This window comes from Fusarium subglutinans (assembly GCF_013396075.1).
Source record: "Fusarium subglutinans strain NRRL 66333 chromosome Unknown NRRL66333_c0000034, whole genome shotgun sequence".
In the NCBI taxonomy this organism is placed as follows: domain Eukaryota; kingdom Fungi; phylum Ascomycota; class Sordariomycetes; order Hypocreales; family Nectriaceae; genus Fusarium; species Fusarium subglutinans.
The window spans coordinates 16,527-29,323 of record NW_023502097.1 but is presented as its reverse complement, the minus strand read 5'-3'; the positions used below and the strand labels follow the sequence as shown (position 1 = coordinate 29,323).

At 48.3% G+C, this 12,797-nt stretch overlaps 6 protein-coding genes across 6 annotated transcripts; 4 read left to right on the top strand and 2 right to left on the bottom strand.

Annotated features, from left to right (window-relative positions):
- Positions 1–57: 57 nt before the first annotated feature.
- On the top strand, positions 58–1,177 carry FSUBG_3908 (alcohol dehydrogenase; the record flags this gene model as incomplete). The annotated part of the gene is made up of 4 exons (XM_036681840.1): positions 58–64; positions 121–134; positions 194–628; positions 722–1,177. The coding sequence occupies 4 exons, from the start codon at positions 58–60 to the stop codon at positions 1,175–1,177; spliced, it is 912 nt and encodes a 303-aa protein (XP_036540467.1).
- An 844-nt stretch (positions 1,178–2,021) lies between these two features.
- On the top strand, positions 2,022–3,343 carry FSUBG_3907 (NADH oxidase; the record flags this gene model as incomplete). Its single annotated transcript, XM_036681839.1, has 3 exons — positions 2,022–2,870; positions 2,916–3,257; positions 3,305–3,343. 3 exons carry the CDS (start codon positions 2,022–2,024, stop codon positions 3,341–3,343), a joined length of 1,230 nt encoding a protein of 409 aa, XP_036540466.1.
- Positions 3,344–5,829: 2,486 nt separating this feature from the next.
- On the bottom strand, positions 5,830–6,048 carry FSUBG_3906 (benzoate 4-monooxygenase cytochrome P450; the record flags this gene model as incomplete). Its single annotated transcript, XM_036681838.1, has 1 exon — positions 5,830–6,048. The coding sequence occupies one exon, from the start codon at positions 6,046–6,048 to the stop codon at positions 5,830–5,832; it is 219 nt and encodes a 72-aa protein (XP_036540465.1).
- A 255-nt stretch (positions 6,049–6,303) lies between these two features.
- FSUBG_3905 (benzoate 4-monooxygenase) lies at positions 6,304–7,892 on the bottom strand (the record flags this gene model as incomplete). Its single annotated transcript, XM_036681837.1, has 2 exons — positions 6,304–7,537; positions 7,585–7,892. The coding sequence occupies 2 exons, from the start codon at positions 7,890–7,892 to the stop codon at positions 6,304–6,306; spliced, it is 1,542 nt and encodes a 513-aa protein (XP_036540464.1).
- A 1,588-nt stretch (positions 7,893–9,480) lies between these two features.
- On the top strand, positions 9,481–10,058 carry FSUBG_3904 (uncharacterized protein; the record flags this gene model as incomplete). The annotated part of the gene is made up of 2 exons (XM_036681836.1): positions 9,481–9,721; positions 9,769–10,058. The coding sequence occupies 2 exons, from the start codon at positions 9,481–9,483 to the stop codon at positions 10,056–10,058; spliced, it is 531 nt and encodes a 176-aa protein (XP_036540463.1).
- A 258-nt stretch (positions 10,059–10,316) lies between these two features.
- On the top strand, positions 10,317–11,941 carry FSUBG_3903 (uncharacterized protein; the record flags this gene model as incomplete). The annotated part of the gene is made up of 2 exons (XM_036681835.1): positions 10,317–10,391; positions 10,835–11,941. 2 exons carry the CDS (start codon positions 10,317–10,319, stop codon positions 11,939–11,941), a joined length of 1,182 nt encoding a protein of 393 aa, XP_036540462.1.
- Between the last annotated feature and the right edge of the window lie 856 nt (positions 11,942–12,797).

Here is a 12,797-nt window from a genome sequence, read left to right as displayed (position 1 = left end):
TAATCATTCAAGAGTAGTTCGTTAAATTCGTTTCTATCATGACGTCCGAAATGAAATATGTCCGGTGAGCATCTCAAACTCCCTTCTCTTCCTGGACATGCCGACTAATACAGCTTTCAGAGTTGGCAAGTCCGGTCTTAAAGCCTCCCAGATCATCCTGGGATGTATGAGCTTCGGCGACAAGAACTGACAGCCCTGGCTTCTCGAGAGGGAAGAAGCTCTTCCCGTCCTCAAGTATGCCTTCGACAATGGCATCAACACGTGGGATGTAGCCGATACATACTCAAATGGAGAATCAGAGAGGATCCTCGGCGCGGCTATCAAACACTACGACATTCCTCGTTCGAAGCTCGTCATCATGTCCAAGTGCTTCCAGTTTGTCGATGAGGAGAAGGGCCCTATAGATCCTGCAACTCTCACCAGTAATGGTGGTCCTCGAGTCAACAGAGTTGGCCCGTCTCGAAAACACATTCTTGACGCGGTGAACCAGAGCGTCGAACGACTGGGAACCTACATCGATGTTTTGCAGATTCACAGGATGGATCGTGATGTTCCGCCAGAGGAGATTATGAAAGCACTCAATGATGTAATCGAAAGCGGAAAGGTTCGGTACATTGGCGCCAGCTCGGTATGTTGACCTCGGCCACGATATTCTTCACAAAAGCTAACAGTTGACAAGATGGCAGCGTGGGAATTTCAGATGTTGCAGAATGTTGCCTAGAAAAACGGTTGGCACAAGTTCATCTCCATGCAAGGTCTATATAACCTTCTCTACCGTGAGGAAGAACGAGAAATAAATCCTTACTGCAACTACGCTGGTATTGACCTCTTCCCCTGGTCTCCACTTGCCGCAGGAGTTCTTGCACATCCCTGGACCGACAGAACAGATGGCCGAGTGCAGAAGGATCCCTTTCTCAAGCTTCTTTTCCGTGGAGAAACCCAAGACGCTGACAAAGCTATTGTTGACCGTGTTGAGGAGTTGGCCAGGAGGAAGGGTGTCGCCATGGCTCAGATCGCGCAGGCCTGGCTGATTTCCAAGGACTGCATGCCTATATGCGGCTTGGAGAGTAAAGGAAGAATCGATCAGGCAGTGGAAGCCCTTCAAGTAACACTGAGCGACGAGGAGATCAGGTATCTCGAGGAGCTGTATGTTCCCAAGGTGCCATTTCCTTTCTAAGTCCATTTCAAGATTCAGGAATGACGTGGAAGCCGTAATGTTTCCAATGGACTAATTGGCATGCATACGAAATTGCATGGCGATTCTTATGTTCCCATGATTCAATGATGCTCGTCATTCGTATGCTATATGGTGCCTATGAGGTGCCCTGGTCTAGTTCTCGAAAGGAAGAGGAGTCGGGACAAAGAGGTGCCGAATTAAATTAATTTCTAACCACTTTCTAGCCAATTGCAAAAATGATCAGAATATCAAACAACTTAAATCGAATGATTAACGTTGCGAAGCGATCAGATCAAGTTTAGCTTCCGAGCTGTCATCATCTTTCATGACCCAGCAAAAAGCAGTCACATATCGAATCGCGACCTTGAACACTGCTTCGTGAATTTAATTCAAAGTCTTTTAATACCATTCAAGGTGATCTAGAATTAATTATTTATTATCCCTTCATAATTATGCCTGTTAATTAGGCTCTAGACGCGCTGATGGGTCATGTACAGGCTGATAGCAGAAGGCGGGTCTATAAGATGGTTCTGCAGGCTGCCATGTAAGCGTAAGCACCTAATTATCTCAACAGCATGGCAAAATCAGAAACTTCTCCATATATCATCAGCTAAATAGTCTGAAATAATTCCGACTCAAATATAGAACGGATCAATTAATTCGCCAAAGGAAATGGAATCGGAGCAAAGACCAGCCGAGTCTACTGGAGCTATTTCTCCTTTGGGCAATAGTCCACTCCGTCCGCGGACACGGGCCTCGGCTCAACGACTAATGGCGATTTTCATATTTAACAACTTGAGATCAGCCAACTTCACCTCACAAACCATAGACTCAACCCGACATCATGACAGACCTACTCGTTTCAAAACCTCTTCAGCTACCATGCGGCCTCACGCTGCCCAACCGCCTCGTCAAGGCAGCCCTCGCCGAGGAAATGGCTGATCGCCAAAATCTTCCTACAACAGAGCAGATGGAACGTACATACGGTGCCTGGGCTGATGGAGGTTGGGGCATGATCTTGACTGGAAATGTTCAGATCGACGAACGCTACCTCGGTGGGTTCGCTGATTGCTCCATCAATGGCAATCTCCCCGAAGAAAAAGTCCTTGAGGCGTATAAGAGATTCGTTGGTATCTGTCGAAGAAAGGGGACGCCGACGATGATGCAAATCAACCATCCGGGTCGACAGTCGCCTCTTGGAGCTGGCAGCAAATCATTCTTGGATAAGAATATCGCCCCGAGTGCTGTTCCGCTAGATATGGGAAACAACATTATTTCAAAGATCGTGTCGACCTTTGTCTTTGGCTGTCCCAAGGAGATGACCCTTGAGGACATTGATGATGTGGTGAAGCGATTCGCTAACACAGCCCGAATCGCAGCGGCTGCCGGTTTTGATGGAGTTGAGATCCACGCCGCTCACGGATATCTCTTGTCTCAGTTCCTGTCTGCAAAGTCCAACAAGCGAACTGATGCATATGGAGGATCAGCAGCAGCTAGAGCTAAGATCATCGTCGACGTCGTCAAGGCAATCCGAGCAGCGACACCCGCGAACTTTTGCGTCGGCCTGAAAATGAACTCTGCGGACCATCAATCTCCTACTGAGCTTCAAGAGTGTCTGGAGCAGATTTCTCTCATCACAGAGGTCGGCTTGGACTTTTTGGAAGTTAGCGGCGGAAGCTATGAAAATCCCACTGTAAGCCAGACAACACATTTTGTAAGGTCTTTCTAACATTCCCAGATGTTCACCGGAACTGGGGAGAAGAAAGCCGCCAGCACAGCTGCGCGAGAGTCTTTCTTCCTCGAGTTCGCCCATGAGGTGCGCGCCAAGTTTCCAAAGGTTCTGCTGATGGTCACTGGCGGGTTCCGCACGCGAGCGGGTATAGAAGATGCTTTGAGCCAAGGTGCTTGCGACCTGATTGGAATTGGCAGGCCTTCGATCATCAATCCCTCTTTGCCTGCGAGTATCATTTTGAACAAGGAGGTTAAGACTGAGGATGCGAAGCTTTATGCGAAGAGGATCCATACGCCTTGGATTCTGAAGCAGATTGGACCCAAGAGCATTGGATCCGGTGTTGAAATTGTGAGTCCTTCTCAAGATAAATTGGTGGAAATGCTAATACTTCTCAGACATGGTACAGAAATCAACTGCAGTCGATTGGAAAGTAAGGGCAAGATCGCGCCTTTGAGTTGTTGTTTTCTCTCGATTTAGAATATCCCATTTTCCACTGTTTGGTGGGGACTCACTTTTGCAAAATAATTCCCAGAGCTTGAGCTCAAATAGAACAATAGACTTGTTTTCCCAAGATCTCCATAATTTGGTGGTTCATGCAGAGGCAGTGCATAAAGGTACGGAAGGAGACAGACGAGGCTGGGATTGGACCGAAGCATCACGTGGCGAAGGCAGCCAAGCTTTGCTGCGCCCAATGAAAACGCAAGGCTGAAAAATAAAGATGTGGGTCTCCCGCCCACCCCACGATCTGTGCCGCATGCGCCCGCACCCAAAATTCAGAACGACACGAAATCATCACCAGAACAGCAAAACAACGATTACTTGCGATCCAAATAAGAAAACAAGTTAAAAAATTAAATGAGAGCCCACGGCCAGGATCGAACTGGCAATCTTCTGATTTACACACAGATCTCTTCAGAAATCGTACATAGACCATGGGGAGGTTAGTTTTCGAATATCGCACTCGTGAAAGTGGGGGCTTACAGTCAGACGCCTTAGCCATTAGGCCACGCGGGCCAGTTGGTTGAAACCATGAGGTGTGTTTTTGTTATATAGACCTCTCCTCACTGATCCTCAGCAAACTTTTCCCGCCACTTTGCGTCAGTTTGCCGGCTCATATATCACTTTATCAGCCAGCAGCGACAGTTTCCATAAGAACGTTCCTCAATTTAGATTTATTTCTTTGTTGAAGCAACATCCAACCTCAGTGGCTTTCTGAATGACCCCTCGCGCGTCGACCTCCACTGCTGCTTCACTATGGTCAACGCAACACAAACTGGCTTTTTACTAAACATATCATTACCAAGGGAGTTTTTACACTGTGGGATCGTGAATTGAGATACACACATTTAAGTATACCTGAACTTAAGAAATCCCTGTATATCCCGCATCTGTGATCTCATCGGAGGTCCAGTTCACGCGACTACGAAACTTCTATACAACTCATGTTCATTAACATCAGACCCCAAGCTTGGAAGTTTCCAACATCAAGTTGACCATTTATCGTGACTCCTATAAGTCAAGTTAATATTCAAGGTTGTCGGTGAGGCAACAGTTGAGGGCATTCTCTTTCAAAAATATGACAAAAGAAGAGTAAAGGACAATTAGCAAACATAAACCGCAAGAAAGCAATCCACGGAGCAACATCACAATCCAGCCTCTCGGCTTCAGTACACTCTACTGCCACCACCCGAAGTTCATCGAGTAATATTACGTTGAGATAATTCAGTTTTCATGAGTGTCGCCATGGGGACTGCTGACAATCGGTTGCGCCATCGTCAGGAGCCTATCTCTTGTTTACTTCGGCATTGGTTGGATGCACTCTCACAAATACCATTTCTAGCACCGGAATGACAATCAGAATGATAATCTTACTAATTTTAACGTTAACTATTATATGCACGATGTAGTCACCTCCCACATAACCATCATTGGCATGAACAACACTGATCCATCGTTCTTAGCCCAGCTCTTCCAACTCCATTCCAAAACCACCAATATCCATCCGCATCCACTCTTAGACAACCCCAACATCATTAAGAATAGTCGGCCGGTGCCCTGGGGTGCCATGGGGTGCCATGCCTCAACTCCAGCCGTCATGATGGTGGTGATTCTCGGGCCTATCGCTGTCTCCCTGGTGGCTAAAGGCTCGTCTGGGATGTGTGGATGACTGCGAGTTGATGTAAATGCGAGTACAATTCATGATATGCTGAAGTGAGCCCCTCCTCAGAGTAAAAGCGAAGCCTTCACCGGGCGACTCTGGGGCGTTGATGATCTGACATAACTCTGGAGCTTCGCTGCTCTGTAGATGGCCATCAACTGTAGTGGGAGCAGGGCTGGAAAGGGCTATCAAAGGAGAGGCGAAGCCTGTAACTTTTTTTCCAATTAGGAAAAGGAAAATCTTCGTCCGAATTGAGATTCTGGGTAGTCGGCAGCTGTTGCTGTTCCGCATTCTCCGTCACGCTTGGGGTCTGAGGATTCGATTAGTCACTCACGCACTCATATGTGGAAACAAATGGAATGACTAACATATCTTTGAGAAGCTGCGCCGCGTGTATCATGTGAAGGTTGATGGCGTGAGCATCGCAAGGTTCTCAGATTTAGTAGCGGAGTTATCGGTGTTGCAGAAGAGCTCGTAGGTCATGGCCTGAGGCGGAGGTTGTCAGGTGGCATATGCCGTACGTAAAGCGTACGTGGTCTGTGAAAGGTTAGTCTACCCAGTGTTTTCAGTGCTTTCAGGTAAATAAGATCGCATGCCTTGTGTTTTTGGTGTTACCTCCGCGCGGGCAAGGCGGCCGCCGCAGCTCCCGGGAGAGCTATCAAAGGAGAGGCGAAGCCAAAACACCAATTCGCTCTCCAAAAAAGAAAATACCGGAGCGCCAAAAAAGAGGACCGCCGTCTAAGACGGGTGCCACGAGAATGCTTAGCCCTTACGGGCGGGTGAGGAGGGAGTTTCCTCAAAGGTCGGCCAAGGTCCAGGCCCGACCGGCTCCCCTTTATCGGGAGAGTCTTTCTGCGCCGCGTCTACGTCGGCTTGGGTCGCTGTCCCTCCTGGAAGGCCTGACCCCTTGGGAGTCAGGTACCGTTCCAGGAGGGCGAGAAGGCGGTCGATCTTGGGAGGCGGGGGCATGTTGGGGTCCATGATGTTGATGTAGATGGTGATGTTGGTGATGGTTGCATTTTGAGCATCACAGAATGAGAATGGAAGTTATGGCGCGACCCAATGCGGTCTCCACTTTTCATGAAGGAAGCCAGTGATTCACGGAGGTGTAATTGAGAACCTAAGGCACCACGGCCATCAGATCTTCGAGGTACGCTAATGGGCGAAATACGATTGGCATTGACTAAATATCATCTCATTACCTGCGTACAGACCCCCTGGCGAACATCACACAATCTACCTCATCTTCAAAGCAATATCCAACCCCAACGGCTTCCTCAAGAACCCCTCACGCGTCTCCATAACCCCCTGCTTCAACTCGGGCGTGTATCTCCTCGCCCACGTCGCCGCGATCAACTTCATCTCCATCTCCGCAACATTCCTGCCCACACACGCTCTCGGCCCGTGACTAAACGGATTAAACGCAGTCTTTTGCAGTTCATTCAGACTATCCCAGCGCTCCGGCTTGAAGTCGTCCGCATCAGGGCCCCAGATCTCCTTCGAGTGATGCAGGGTGTACGTCGGCACGCTGAGCACGCTGCCGGGCGGGAAATAATGGCCCTTGATCGTGACGCCGGGGGAGTTGTCGGGGATTTGGCGCGGGAGGCCGATGCCGGATGTTGAATGGTAGCGGAGGGTTTCACTGATTACGTTGTTGAGGTAGGTTAGGTCGCGGACCATGTCGTACGTGGGGACCGAGACGTCAGCGGGGATCGCCTCGTCGAGCTCGGCCTGGAGTTTCTCGAGAACGCCGGGAGTTCGTGTGACGTGATAGAGTAAAGCGCATGACGAATTGGACGTGGTGTCACTGCCAGCGATGAGCTGCGTCAAGGCTTCGGCCGTCAATTCCTCGCGACCCAACGGCTCACCCTTCTCATCTCTGCCTTCCATGAGTCGCGCCAGGAGATCTTTTCGCTCAACGGATGGCGGGTTATCCAATCTAGCCTTGACGCGCGCGATCGCAATTCCAGCGAGATTCTTGACTGCGTTGAGGCCGTTGCTGAAGAACGGGTCGGGTAGCCATTGAGCATACGGCTTCAATTGAGGCCAGCATCCCAACGTCGCGCTGACTTCACCTCTTCTGTTCAGAATCTCAATTGCCGACGCATAAATAGGTGCGCTGTCAGGCGTCGCCCGAACTTCGGCTACATCGGCGCCATTTGCGAGCATGCCGAAGGGTACACCAAACGCGAGATCCCCGATGACATCGAATGCGAGGTAGTTGAACCACGGGAGACAGTCAAATAGGGCTTGTCGCTTTCCATCCTTATCTGTAGTCTGGCCTGATGCGACAAGTTTGTCGAGCTGTTTGACGAAGAGCTCCAGGTTTGCGTGGATGTACGGCTCAAATTGGCTGATTGACTTGGCGGAGAAGACGTGAGAGATGAGCTTGCGCTTCCGTGTGTGCTCAGCGCGATCGCGCGTGTTAAAAAGACCTCGTCGAATTGAGACAAATGCATCGTAGAAATCACTACCGCCCATTAGTTATGAGAAGAGGTGAGGCTGTGGGGTACTCACGACTTCAAGAAGCCATTTCCGTGGCCGTAGATGGTGGCGATTGCATCAGGATCCGCGATGGAAGTGTGGTTAGGCTGGATTCGTACGACGGGACCCAATCTCTTGTGAATCTCATCCACGACACGATATCGTTCACCACGCCTGCAGATGTAGAGAAGCCACAGATTCGTGAACTGCGCCGGGAAAGGCGCTGGAATATCTCTCAGATGGCCGTAGGTCACAAAGTATGAGTAGAGATACGTCGCGATGAGGACACCTGCGGCGATGGGGATTGACCACCAGGTGAAGAGGATGTCGACAACAGCCATGACGACAGATTGCGATGCTGCTGATGGTTAGCGATGTTCGTTCTCCACTGTCGTGTACGCTCACCTTTGATCGCAAGAAGCGCGAGTGTTTAAAGACAGCGCGACACTCGTTTGATCAGTCGAGCCGTAGAGCAGTATTTGAGCAATTGAATCACCACGAGGACGGAAGAATGAAGTCAGCCAGCTCCAAACTTCCGCATTCTGGGCTAGGCAAACCTCCGCTCGCCCCCGCATCTCGTTCGGCTTGTCTGGATCGGTAGTTGATTCAAGATGGGGATATTCTCGAAAGCTTACCCGGGATCCAATGACAGTTCTTTAATTTAAACTTAGTCAAGATGATGCGCTTCGTCATCGGGCGCCGAAAGTGCCGATATCTTGATATACCCTGTTGCTGTCTTTGAGCTAGCGTGCAAAGAGCGTCTGGTGGTCAATGTGGAGTTTGTGATGGTTGGAGTTACCCTATGATGGTGATGAGATTGATGACGGACCATGAATTGGACGCCTTCTGGAGTGTAACTCGAGGTTTTATAAAATCTGTATGTGTAGATAATATTTATATATCATTTTATCACGTTTATCAGTGTTTGAAAGGCGAATTAGTCCATGAACGAGGTTTCTGACATCTGCAGCCCATTGTGCTTCACGCTTTATACGAAGCCTCACGTGTAAACATCTTCCCATTTTCCGCAAGCCGCAAAGTGTTCAAATATCATTGAGTTCAAGGTACGCAATGATCAAAGGATGCTCACCATCATTCGGCACCATGCTACGGTAACGACCTCGAGACTCTTCATCCGAGGCTCACAGGGCTGGATCTCTGCCAAGTTGATGCCCTGCCTCACGCAGAAACACGACCGTCTTGGCGCTGTTTACAGTCCCTCACCCAAAAGTCGCGTGCTACTCTACCCGTTCTAAGCATTCAATTCTCTTCCAACGACACCTTAAAATAAAGATGGAAATGAAACAGCTGACGCAGTTGACACCTGCACCGCCCATCAATCGACCATGGAAACAGTGCGTTCCGAACAACCGATAACCGCTGTCAAGCACAAGCCATGCCAGATCTCAGCACCATCATGTGCGGTGAAGAATAAGGGATTCTCCATGTTTTGGCGCTGTCCAGCCAAGCTGACATTTCGAAACCAGGGCGTCAGCTCTACAGAGGCAGCCGCCGGAACAGAGGACAGCCGGCTTGGTGCTCTACCAAAAATCCACTGAAACCGCCTGTGACCAGGGGTCGGGCGTGTTTGATCTCCCGTCTCACAATGCCACCTCAGGCACAACCCGGTTTCGCCTCAACCTGCTATTATGGCTGTGTTTATTAACAGAAAATGTACGAGAGGAATATAACTCCATATCTGCGAGACACTCGCTCTTTTTGGTTCTTTTCTTTTCTTGCGCACGTTGATCTGGTATCACGAAGCGACACGACTTTCATTTCGATAATTCCATTCTTACAGTCTTTTTTTATTAATTCTTTAATTTTAATTCAGACAGTTCAGCTCTGGTAGCATTCCCTTCGATAAACAACGTGTCGCAAAATAACTCTTCGGTTTCTTGTCTCTTACACGATATTCGAATGGCTTCAATGAATATGGAAGATGCGGCCTTGGATCTACAGCTCTCGCGAATCATTTCCGCCGTCGAACAGACCACGATATTCACAACCATTGTACCTAAGCCAACTGCCCAATCAGAGGGTACGACAACTGCAGATTCACCTGTTGTTACAGTTACACAGGAAAGCAGCTCAGATAATGGCTCGCCTGGTCAGCCTGGAACCAAGATCTTTGGAGCACTTGAGATTATCATTGCTCTTGGTGTGCTAGGTAAAAGTCCTCGATCTCATTCACACAAGTACGACTAACCGTTGTAGCTGGTGTGTTGCTTCTCATCGTGAGCATCATTCTATGTGACCGTCGACGAAAATCTAAGCGAAAGCGAGCTGCCGAGAGATCTCAGAACAGAATGACGGACAAGAGTGCACCACTAGAAGGACATCAACAACCATCGGGAGCAGTTTTACCAGAGTCAATATGGCCCAGGATGGCGGATAAAAACCAAGCTGTTCATGATTACTGGCACAATGAAACGTTACGGCAGAATCAAGGCTGGAATCAAGGGCAACAAGCTGGTGTACAACAGGGTCTACCTAGATATGGATAACCTTGATAGTCAATATGACATGTGCACGGAGAAAACTAGTCAAAAAAAATAATTTGGAGCCTTCGAGATTTGCGAGGGTAAAACGAATAATGGTTGCCTGTTTTCTGCTCTGTGTCTTGCAGGTCACTTGCTGGCATCTGGGAGGCACAATTAAGTCCCGCTGCATCCCAATGGTATAGTTACAAGTGTGAATCAAGTGTTTGTAGGCCTCCAATGCATAGTTGTTCCGGGATTCCCTGATGGATGCATTACTGCAATATGTTGGCCAGCGAGTTTGGCTTTCAGCCCCCCGGTCAACTTGTAGGTGGCCATTCGACCACACTTGGAAGTGCAGTACGTATTCAGATCTTACCAAGCCCCCCTTTCCTGTGGGAGAGAATACGCCTTGCGAGCCCAGCGTCCGTTTCTGGGGGCCGAGTTGACGCCACTAGCCAGACACATCGCGCAGGAACAGTGTTGGCCCATAGAATGGCCCGCCACCGTTATTTCGCTCAAAACCAACGGATCACAGCATAATAAAAAAGCCTTTCAGCTAGAAGTGTTCAGAATGATAAGAGTCCTTGAGAGGGTTGCATCCACGGCCTGCTGGCCAGGTTGCGCGAGGCTGGCGCTTATAGCCTCTTCGTGGCCCTCTAGGCGCTGTACGAAAAGGAGAAAACCGACAAGGCATTTTTAAACCGCATCTATTTAATGTTCAAATCTGACGTCCTGAACTAACTGAGGATAAAGCTAGCTAGTCGGCGACACTAACAAACCTCAACATTACAACGCAATAGGCTATCCCTGTCTTTAACCGCGCCGTCAAGATGGACCCAGTTGGACTCATCAGCACAATCAGTGCAGGGAAACTCGCTGAACTACTTCTGACACATGGCCTACAAGTTGTGTCGAGCTTGGTTGCTATTCCAACTCAACTACAAGAAAGAAAGGCCGCAGCGCAGAAGGAGATGACATACAAGGAAATGCAGGAGGCCATCCCCAAGCTTCTTGAGATTATCGAACAGAAACGAATTCGGCTCGTCACCAACGCATTCAACTCCGCTCCGACGTTCATTTCATACTTCCAAGCAGCTGCTACGGTTGCTGTGCCTCTTATTCTTTTGGACATCGCGCAGTCTATCAAGAGAATCGGCGCAAGCCTCGATGGTATTAAAGATGAGCTCGCGATTTTGAACATAGCCAAGGTTCAAGGCTGGGCTGATGACGGCTTCGGGACATACGTGCACCGCTTTGTTCGTAACGAAATGGCCCCGGTCGAGGGGCGTACGAAGGGAGATAGCCACTTCTTCTACGTCTGGAACCCTGATACCGATTGGTATCCAGACTTTGAGAGAATACAGAGAGAGGATCCTCTCGGCCCCAACTTTGGTGGCTACCATCACGACCTAGCCACGATTTGTGTCAGAATGAGAGCAGACAGACAGGCACTTATTGAAACTACTGGTGACAACAGCAATGTCAATTTTCATCTCATTATCCCAACTTACTATCCAATTGTGATAGACACACCTATCGTCTTCGCGGCAGAGCTGTTTCCGCTCATTATCACCGGAAGCCGACATCGAGGCACGGATCTCGTCTGGTTCAACCTCGACGAGAACTCAGGGTTTTCAAGCCCACAACTCGATTTCATAGGTTCATTACCTGAAATTGAGAGTACTGGGACCTCTGGCATAGTTGTGACCTTTGTGGGTTCCTTTTGTGGCTGTATAGCTTCTCTGATGGCAGCAGCCGCATTTCCCCCTTGCGCCCCCGCTGCAGAAACCGTTTTCGTCTCATGCTTCACCACCGGCATGGCATCGGGGTTTCTATCACCTCTAGCGACGGGGTATGACAGAGCGAAAGAGGTTCAAGTTCTCGGAAATGCGATTTTCTTGAATTAGACGGAGTTTCAGTTGTCACACCGTTCTGCGCATGTTTTTCTACACCTTGCTTTAGCTCGTGGTTTGTAACTGTATTGAATGGGCTCGGATTATTGATGCTCCTTATCTAGAGAACCAGGCTACGATCACTCACTTTAAGTTGACGATGGAGGTGGGATTGTGTCCTTGGCTGCTTAGCTATCATATTCAATGGATTAGTTCGAGAATATGCTTTATGGTGAGATTGAAATCTGTATGTAGTTGTTGAAGGTAACCGAGTATTTCAGTCAGTGTTACTAACAAAAACTACCATAGCAGTTATGTAACTGCCGCTGAAGTTAGTACATCCTCAAACCATGGTAAAGGAGACTCACGTTGCTCCAGCCACAGCCAACTCAACAGTTTTTGCATTTGTTAACAGAGACATGCAACAAACAAATGCAGCCGTCGATACTATCGTGATGGCTAATCTAGCGGTGAAATGGCTACCTATCATATTGCAAATCACGACTGGCACCAGTAGTAGAAACACTATAAGCGGACTCAAGATCGCCCGAGCAACTCTTATTATTAAGGAACAAGAGAAGATTTAAATATAAGGAGCGTTGGAAATATTCTCAGAGTCTGGCTAATATACAATATATAAAAATAAAATAGATATAAGTTAAAGAATTTTTAATTTATATATTTACTTAATTCTATTTTTATAAGCTTAAAGTTTAATAGCACTAGCTATATATAATAAGTTTAAAAAAGTTAATCTGTAAACTTCCTAATTAATATTATTTAGTATTACTATGATTTATTTTCAAGCCCCCTTTTTAGACTATGGGTTTATTAATATTTGCTTTGCCTTTCAGCCTTGACTTAATGACTT